Below are 10000 nucleotides of genomic sequence, written 5' to 3'. Positions count from 1 at the left end.
CCTGTCTGAGACCTCACCTAGTGCTCTACTCTCTGTACTCACCTGTCTGAGACCTCACCTAGTGCTCTACTCTCTGTACTCACCTGTCTGAGACCTCACCTAGTGCTCTACTCTCTGTACTCACCTGTCTGAGACCTCACGTAGTGCTCTACTCTCTGTATTCACCTGTCTGAGACCTCACCTAGTGCTCTTCTCTCTGTACTCACCTGTCTGAGACCTCACCTAGTGCTCTTCTCTCTGTACTCACCTGTCTGAGACCTCACCTAGTGCTCTACTCTCTGTACTCACCTGTCTGAGACCTCACCTAGTGCTCTACTCCTCTCACCTGTCTGAGACCTCACCTAGTGCTCTACTCTCTGTACTCACCTGTCTGAGACCTCACCTAGTGCTCTACTCTCTGTACTCACCTGTCTGAGACCTCACCTAGTGCTCTACTCTCTGTACTCACCTGTCTGAGACCTCACCTAGTGCTCTACTCTCTGTACTCACCTGTCTGAGACCTCACCTAGTGCTCTTCTCTCTTTACTCACCTGTCTGAGACCTCACCTAGTGCTCTACTCTCACCTGTCTGAGACCTCACCTAGTGCTCTACTCTCTGTACTCACCTGTCTGAGACCTCACCTAGTGCTCTTCTCTCTTTACTCACCTGTCTGAGACCTCACCTAGTGCTCTACTCTCACCTGTCTGAGACCTCACCTAGTGCTCTACTCTCTGTACTCACCTGTCTGAGACCTCACCTAGTGCTCTTCTCTCTGTACTCACCTGTCTGAGACCTCACCTAGTGCTCTACTCCTCTCACCTGTCTGAGACCTCACCTAGTGCTCTACTCTCTGTACTCACCTGTCTGAGACCTCACCTAGTGCTCTACTCTCTGTACTCACCTGTCTGAGACCTCACCTAGTGCTCTTCTCTCTTTACTCACCTGTCATAACATGACACATGTTCTGAAAGAAACACGGTGTCCAGGTTGGGTGACATGGATGGGTTGATGTCCTACAGGAGATAGCTTGCTCTGAGTCCTAGGCTACATACACACCATGGAACTGATTCTCTCAGTGTGTGTGCTGTTTACCACATGATGAGGCTGTGTGTGTGTGTGTGTGTGTGTGTGTGTGTGTGTGTGTGTGTGTGTGTGTGAGAGTGTGTGTGTGTGTGTGTGTGTGTGAGTGTGTGCGTGTGCGTGTGCGTGTGCTTGTGTGTGTTTGTTAGGCTGGGAATGGCATCACAGCTGCAGCGTGTTCATGGAAAGTGTGGAAATGTGAACCAAAGCTGAGATTTCTGGGATACGTGTAAAGCTGAGATGTCTGGGATACGTGTAAAGCTGAGATGTCTGGGATACGTGTAAAGCTGAGATGTCTGGGATACGTGTAAAGCTGAGATGTCTGGGATATGTGTGAAGCTGAGATGTCTGGGATATGTGTAAAGCTGAGATGTCTGGGATATGTGTGAAGCTAAGATGTCTGGGATATGTGTAAAGCTGAGATGTCTGGGATATGTGTGAAGCTAAGATGTCTGGGATATGTGTAAAGCTGAGATGTCTGGGATATGTGTGAAGCTAAGATGTCTGGGATATGTGTAAAGCTGAGATGTCTGGGATATGTGTAAAGCTGAGATGTCTGAGATACGTGTAAAGCTGAGATGTCTGGGATATGTGTAAAGCTGAGATGTCTGGGATATGTGTGAAGCTAAGATGTCTGGGATATGTGTAAAGCTGAGATGTCTGGGATATGTGTGAAGCTAAGATGTCTGGGATATGTGTAAAGCTGAGATGTCTGGGATATGTGTAAAGCTGAGATGTCTGAGATACGTGTAAAGCTGAGATGTCTGGGATACGTGTCTGGGGTATTTGGCATCATTCTGAATTTGTACCTCAGCTACTGATCCCTTTGAGCTGCTTTGCAAACTCTTTGTCCTGAACAGATGCAGGAGCTGGAGATTAGAGTGACAGAGGCCGACCAGCGAGCAGAGACTGCAGAGAAACAGGTACACTATGCACACACACACACACACACACACACACACACACACACATACACACATAAACACACACACACAGACACACACACATACACACACACACACACACACACACACACACACACACACACACACATACACACACACACACACACACAAAATGAATGCATGAGGAGCTGAAGAGGCCTCTGTAAACCACTAGAATGTGAAGAGTTTCTGACTGAGTCTTTTAATGTGATCTGCTTTAGGTGCGCTTGATGGAAGAGAAACTGAAATCAGCCAATGTGCAGCCCAGCGAATCAGAGAACTCCCTGTGCCTGAGGCTTCAAGAGCTGACCAATCAGGTGCAGGACAGAGATGGCGTGATCAAGCAGCTGGAGGCACAGCTGGAGAAGCAGGTATGGAGAGAACAGAGGAGAGAGAGGAAGAAAGATGGACAAGATGAGTTAGGGAGGATAAGTGTGGACATTCATAGAACTTTCTGGATTTACTGTTGAAGTCGAAATCATAGCCCAGGGGTAGAAGCTCCACACACACAGTCTGTCGGCTTTGGAGGATGGAAACGATAATAAATTGGTATGATGAGAAATAAAAAAACACATTTAGGGCCCTATCTTGCCGATCAGAAACGCAAGTAGGACGGCGCCAAGCGCAAGTAGCTGTGTGGGCGGCTCTATGGCGCAGTTGCTATTTTAACGGCGGAAAAAACACACTTGCGTCCAGCGCAAGTGTCAAAAGGGTTGGTCCAAAGGAGGTTACTCAGCCATAGGTGTGGTTTGGGCGTAATACGCAATAAACCAATCCGAGCGTCATTTCACATTCCCTTTAAGAGCGAGAAGCGCATAGTCCATAGCGGCTTGTTATTTTGATGGCGGAATTACCTGGTGGAAGACCGGAGAAGTTCACAGCCGAGGTGACCGACGTGACATTTACACCAATTTTTTGGCAAGCCATATATAATTACAAGGAAAATAAAGTATTTACCACTTGAGGAAATCATTGTGATATCCATATCCAAGATATTTTAAAAATAAGCATACATGTAGCCTACACATTGACCCAAATGATTCAGGTTAATTGAAGCTGCGTGACATTTGATTTATTGTATGGCTTTGTAAAAAGCCGGGAGATAGATATATATGGGGATGCGAGAAACCCTCCAAAAGTAAGCAAAGTCAAGCAAGCATGTCAAGATATTGCCGTGATTGTTTCTGCAACGGGGCACCCGAAAACGTTGCCGAAAACGCTATAATGACGTCCGGAGACGTGGGACATCCAAGCTGGCAGGTAACACACGTTCTCGTGCCTTCACGGGAGGTGGATCTGCCTCGACCCAGGATCTGACGGCAGCAGAGGACATCGCCACGTCTACCCTCACGCCTGAGAGCGTGCAGGGATTTGGGGGCATGGAAATCGGCACCCAAGCCAGTGCACCAGCTGACCAAACCCAAGGTACATAAATAAAGTCCACATACACAGAGATGAGTTTACAAGATTTATAATAATACTGGCATTAAATAAATGCAACAAAGCCATACAATAAATCAAATGTCACGCAGCTTCAATTGACCTGAATCATTTGGGTCAATTGTGTACGCTAGATGTATGCCTAGTTTTTAAATGTCTTGGATACGGATATCACAATGATTTCCTCATGTGGTAAATACTTTATTTTCCTTGTAATTATATATGGCTTGCCAAACAATTGGTGTAAATCTCTCGTGAAGACGACAGAAGTAAAGTGTAGCCTACAGGTCCTATACTGTGCGGGCAAGCACATGCGCCCTTAAAATAGCGTTCTGAATACGCGTTACAGACTTTAGACATTGCGCCTCACATTAGACCAGCTTTTTTTTGGTCAATGGCGCACGGCGCACGGCGTTGTTTTGAAACTGCAAAATACCACTTGCGCCAGAGAAACGCCTTCTCTGTTCCGCCCCCGCCCATGTCGACGCAAGTTCATTTCGAAGCGCGCCTCTTGAGGGAAAATCGCGCTGTGCGCCGGGTGCAAGATAGGAATGACACATGCGTCGGTGACAATGTCAATTGCGCTGGGTGCAAGATAGGGCCCTTAGTCTTCATTGACTAAATTTAGTCTTTATAGACTAAATGTAGTGAGTTTCTCAGGACCGTCCATCATCAATATTTATATAATTCCACAAAGTCACCCAAAGATCTATTTTGCTTATTTCTTTTTCCTCTTGTACAGTTTTTTACAACTTAATAAGGAGTAGACTGCTGAAGACCCGCTAAACTTAAGTTCTTTTTGCAGAATATGCTTCGAGCCCAGGAGGCGAAGATCATTGAAGAAAAAGCCTCCAAGATCAAAGACTGGGTCACTTTTAAGTTACGAGAGGTAAGGTTGTGCCCAATCCATTTCATTTTGCCTGGTTCCATAGGAACATACAGGCTGCTACTTAATATATGTACTTGTTCCTGCTATAAGCTGTAAGTAACACTTTTTAAACAGTCCCTCAAGACTCACCTTTTCAACCTCGCCTTCACCTGAATTCCCCTGCTCCCTCCCCTCCACTTTAAGACTCTTATGTTCAGTTTTCTTTTTTTAGGTTTCCTCCGGTAGGAGGTAACCTATTGTTATTGTAGGCTTTCTTATTATGTTGCTGCAATGGGAGTCAATGGCAGCCCATAGAACCATATGGTAACTTTTTGTGAAATTTGGCACACTCATTAAGGACAGTCCCTTCTTCATTCACACCAAGTTTCATGGCTCTCATTACACCACTCTAGCGCCACCAACAGGTCAAAGTTGGACTTTTGTAACACACGCAACTTTTGAACCGTATGACCGATTTTCAAAAATGAGGTACCAATGGATTCCCTGGATCAAGACGAATTAAACACACCCTATGGCGTCAATTTCCGGTTATATAGATTTTCTGCTATTTCCGGTTTTATCAAAAACCTTTGAAAGCCTACTCCTCCTACAATTTTTGGCAAATCTTCATCAAAATCACCAGAGATGATCTTCAGACCTAGCCTCACAAAAGTTGTAAACAGAATTTTGATCCTCACAACCGTTTGTCCGGTACAGCCACTCAAATTCAGCTGAAAAGTCGCCAAACAGGAAGTGAAGTCATATCTTGGCTAATCTTTGTGAAATCAACACCAAACTTGATATGTCACTGGAAGACACTACAACATGTTCCCATGTGAAAAGGCAATTTCATATCTTCAAAAATTATTGATATAAAGCAAATTGGATACATTGTTAACGCTAAAATAATTCTTTACACATCAACAGGTCAAAAAGTGATACTCTGATTCAATCACAAGTTCATGTGAAGACACTTGAGAATGTTAAGTATACAAATCTGAAAAAAAGTTGACTGTAAGATGAAAAGTGGATTTTTGGTGAATATTTGAAACATGCATGCTTGGCTAATTTCTAGGGTGATTTTCGGTAGAAGGTCTCTCTCTCTCTCTCTGCTCCTTTGCGCGTGTGTGCTCCAGATTCTCTCTCTCTCTCTCACACACACACACACACACACACACACACACACACACACACAGGGACAGGCTCCTTTGACACGCACAAGCACACACACACAACATTTAAGGAAATGTAGGGATGACCACACCCCTTCTCACTCTTAGCTTGAAGCCATGGCCCTTGAGGATCTTCAAAGTAATGCATTTGAAATGTAATATCCCATTGGCAAGTCTGCAGCATGGATCTTTCTATACATGACAAATTGTCACAAAAATACATTTGGTTTGCAATGTCTGGAGGAGGAAACCGCCATCGCTGCTTGCAGCTATATTTGTAGGCTTTCTTATTATGTTAGTACCATGGGAGTCAATGGCAGCCCCTAGAACCATATGGTAACTTTTTGTGAAATTTGGCACACTCATTAAGGACAGTCCCTTCTTCATTCTCACCAAGTTTCATGGCTCTAATTACACCACTCTAGCGCCACCAACAGGTCAAAGTTGGACTTTTGTAACACACACAACTTTTGAACCGTATGACCGATTTTCAAAAATGAGGTACCATTGGATTCCCTGGATCAAGACGAATTAAAGCCACCCAATGGCGTCAATTTCCGGTTATATAGATTTTCCGCTATTTCCGGTTTTATCAAAAACCTTTGAAAGCTTTCTCCTCCTACAATTTTTGGCAAATCTTCTTCAAAATCTCCTGAGATGATCTTCAGACCTAGCCTCACAAAAGTTATCAACAGAATTTTTATCCTCACAACCGTTTGTCCGGTACAGCAACTCAAATTCAGCAGAAAAGTCGCCAAACAGGAAGTGAAGTCATATCTTGGCAAATCTTTGACAAATCAACACCAAACTTGATATGTCACTGGCAGACACTACAACATGTTGCCATGTTCAAAGGCAACTTCATATCTTCAAAAATGATTGATATAAAGCAAATTGGATAAATTGTTAACGCTTAAACAATGCTTTACACATCAACAGGTCAAAAAGTGATACTCTGATTGAATCACAAGTTCATGTGAAGACACTTGAGAATGTTTAGAACACAAATCTGAAAAAAAATTGACTGTAAGATGAAAAGTAGATTTTTGGTGAATATTTGAAATAGGCATGCTTGGCTAATTTCTAGGGTGATTTTCAGTAGAAGGACTCTCTCTCTCTGCTGCTTTGCGCGTGTGTGCTCCAGATTCTCTCTCTCTCTCACACACACACACACACACACACACACACACACACACACACACACACACTGACAGGCTCCTTTGAAGCACACGCACACAACATTAAAGGAAATGTAGGGATGACCACACCCCTTCTCACTCTTAGCTTGAAGCCATGGCCCTTGAGGATCTTCAAAGTAATGCATTTGAAATGTAATATCCCATTGGCAAGTCTGCAGCATGGATCTTTCTATACAATGACAAATTGTCACAAAAATTCATTTTTCCCTGGTTCGCAATGTTTGAAGGAGGAAACCGCCATCGCTGCTTGCAGCTATATTTAGGTTTCCTCCGGTAGGAGGTAACCTATTGTTATTGTAGGCTTTCTTATTATGTTAGTACCATGGGAGTCAATGGCAGCCCCTAGAACCATATGGTAACTTTTTGTGAAATTTGGCACACTCATTAAGGACAGTCCCTTCTTCATTCACACCAAGTTTCATGGCTCTCATTACACCACTCTAGCGCCACCAACAGGTCAAAGTTGGACTTTTGTAACACACGCAACTTTTGAACCGTATCACCGATTTTCAAAAATGAGGTACCAATGGATTCCCTGGATCAAGACGAATTAAACACACCCTATGGCGTCAATTTCCGGTTACATAGATTTTCCGCTATTTCCGGTTTTATCAAAAACCTTTGAAAGCCTTCTCCTCCTACAATTTTTGGCAAATCTTCTTCAAAATCACCAGAGATAATCTTCAGACCTAGCCTCACAAAAGTTATGGAAAGAATTTTGATCCTCACAACCGTTTGTCCGGTACAGCCACTCAAATTCAGCTGAAAAGTCGCCAAACAGGAAGTGAAGTCATATCTTGGCAAATCTTTGTGAAATCAACACCAAACTTGATATGTCACTGGAAGACACTACAACATGTTCCCATGTGCAAAGGCAACTTCATATCTTCAAAAATGACTGATATAAAGCAAATTGGATACATTGTTAACGCTAAAATAATGCTTTACACATCAACAGGTCAAAAAGTCATACTCTGATTCAATCACAAGTTCATGTGAAGACACTTGAGAGTGTTTAGAACACAAATCTGAAAAAAAGTTGACTGTAAGATGAAAAGTAGATTTTTGGTGAATATTTGAAATACGCATGCTTGGCTAATTGCTAGGGTGTTCCTCAAGTCTGCCTCTCTGCTCCTGCCCCTCTGGTCTTGCGCGCGTGTGTGCTCCAGATTCTCTCTCTCACACACACACACACACACACACACACACAGGGACAGGGACAGGCTCCTTTGACACGCGCAAGCACACACACACAACGTTTAAGGAAATTTAGGGATGACCACACCCCTTCTCACTCTTAGCTTGAAGCCATGGCCCTTGAGGATCTTCAAAGTAATGCATTTGAAATATCATATCCCATTGGCAAGTCTGCAGCATGGATTTTTCTATACAGTGACAAATTGTCACAAAAATACATTTTTCCCTGGTTCGCAATGTCTGGAGGAGGAAACCGCCATCGCTGCTTGCAGCTATATTTCTAACTTGTTTCTGTCTGTTTGTTTTTTGTTTGATCTGTTGTCTTTCTTATTTTTCTGTTGTCTTGTTTGCTTGCCTTATGTAGCGTCTTTGGGTACTAGAAAAGCGCTATAGAAAAACGAATTATTATTATTATTATTAAGTTTAAATATTTTTCAGTGGAGAGGAATTCCATCATTGACTTGAGTTCCCGTTGGGCCTTTTTGAGGGGTGCATAATGCTGTTTTTCTACTAGTGGAACTAGGCCTGATAGGTAATATTGAACTCATGTCAAAATGGAGTCATATTACATAACCAATGTGTGCAGATGGAGATGGAGAACCAGCAGCAGAAGCTGGCGAACCTCAAGCAGGCGGAACAGATCCTCAACCTCCAGGACAAACTGCAATGTAAGTGGATGGACCCATGCTTCAAGGTCAAAGCCCTAAGATGACAGGCCATGCACTCTCTCTCTCTCTTCCACTCTCTCTCTTTCTATCTCTCTCTCTCGCTCTCTCTCTCTTTCTATCTCTCTCTTTCTCTCTCTCTTGCTCCCGCTCTCTCTCTCTATCTCTCTCGCTCTCTCCCCCTCTCTCTCTCTCTTTCTCTCTCTTCCTCTCTTTCTTTCTTTTTCTCTCTCTCTCTATCTCTCTCTCTCTCTCTCTGCCCTCCCTGACTGTGTATCTCCCTCTCTCAGAATCGTGACCCAGTCCTTTTCCTCCTGATTTTATTTCTCTGTGTTGTTTTGTAAAGTGCTCCAGGAGGGACCCTCCTCCCCCACTGCCCCCTTGTCTCCCAGCCTTGATGCCCACCTGGTGCCCTCCAGCCCGCTCTACCCGCCCAGCTGCCCTGGTACGCCGCCCGCTCTGGAGGAAGGCTGGAGGCACACCCCCTCAGGAGGCTACGCTACAGGTGCCGTACCACTTCCTCTTTTCCTAGCCACGTTTTATATATATGATAATGCCTTTTCAAGTTGTTTAGCCATTATCACTCTGGCAGGGAGACTTCCAATGGGAACTAGCCTTTTGGCTACAATTGGGTGCATTTACATTTTAATGTTTATTAATGTACACTGCCCCTCTTCATCAAATAAACAAACTGAAACTGAAACTGAAATGGCACGCTGGGATTTTAGACTTGAAGAAATTGCCTTTTAAGGCTCTGTAGTAGACGTTGCCAGAATAATACAATGTTTGAAGCTGGGGATTTTATTACATAATTCATATTCATCAATTAATCAAAAGCAATTTCCTAACCTTTTGTCTGTGGCCCCTTGTTGTCATGTAGAAGCAAAGAAGAAAGCCTTGGAGGTGACTGACAGCTCTTCACCTGTGGACAAGATGACTGCATCCAAGATGGCAGACAGTGCCACTCAGGGCCGAGGCCGAGGGGTCGTCGGCGCCACTCCCAGCACCGGCAATGCGGTGGAGCCCCCCAGCCGGGACCACTCGTCGGACGAGCTCAACAGCAAGTTCCGCCTGCAGCGCCTGCGCTCCTCCTCTTCCACCTCCTCCTCCTCCACCTCTTCTTCCTCCTCCTCCGCCTATGAGAACCCCCAGGCCGCCCTGCTGCTCCTCCCCCTGGAGGCCCAGGCGGCTGCCCTCGCCGGGCCCCTGCGCTCGGCCGTCGGCACCTCCTTCTCCCTGCCCGTGGGCACCAGCATGACCCTGCCCAAGGTGCTGTCTCTCTCTCTCTCTCTCTCTCTCTCTCTCTTTCTCTTTCTCTCTCTCTCTCTCTCGCTCTCTCTCACTCTCGCTCTCTCTCTCTTTCTCTCTTTGTCTCTTTCTCTCTCTCTCTCTCACTCTTGCTCTCTCTCTCTTTCTCTCTCTGTCTCTTTCTCTCACTCTCGCTCTCTCTCTCTT

General features: G+C 44.8%; 1 protein-coding gene across 1 annotated transcript in view; it reads left to right on the top strand.

The window, feature by feature from the left end:
• plekhh1 (pleckstrin homology domain containing, family H (with MyTH4 domain) member 1) overlaps positions 1 to 10000 on the top strand; it is a gene marked incomplete at both ends in the record, with an annotated part of 36925 nt that overhangs the window by 7565 nt on the left and 19360 nt on the right. Inside the window, 6 exons of the mRNA XM_080849883.1 lie at positions 1921 to 1983; positions 2226 to 2375; positions 4250 to 4333; positions 8467 to 8548; positions 8892 to 9050; positions 9426 to 9814. Coding sequence (XP_080706009.1) covers positions 1921 to 1983; positions 2226 to 2375; positions 4250 to 4333; positions 8467 to 8548; positions 8892 to 9050; positions 9426 to 9814 — 927 coding nt within the window. The remainder of the gene's footprint in view (positions 1 to 1920; positions 1984 to 2225; positions 2376 to 4249; positions 4334 to 8466; positions 8549 to 8891; positions 9051 to 9425; positions 9815 to 10000) is intronic.

Source organism: Sprattus sprattus, assembly GCF_963457725.1.
Source record: "Sprattus sprattus genome assembly, chromosome: 13".
Taxonomy (NCBI): domain Eukaryota; kingdom Metazoa; phylum Chordata; class Actinopteri; order Clupeiformes; family Clupeidae; genus Sprattus; species Sprattus sprattus.
This window is presented reverse-complemented; position numbering and strand designations above follow the sequence as displayed.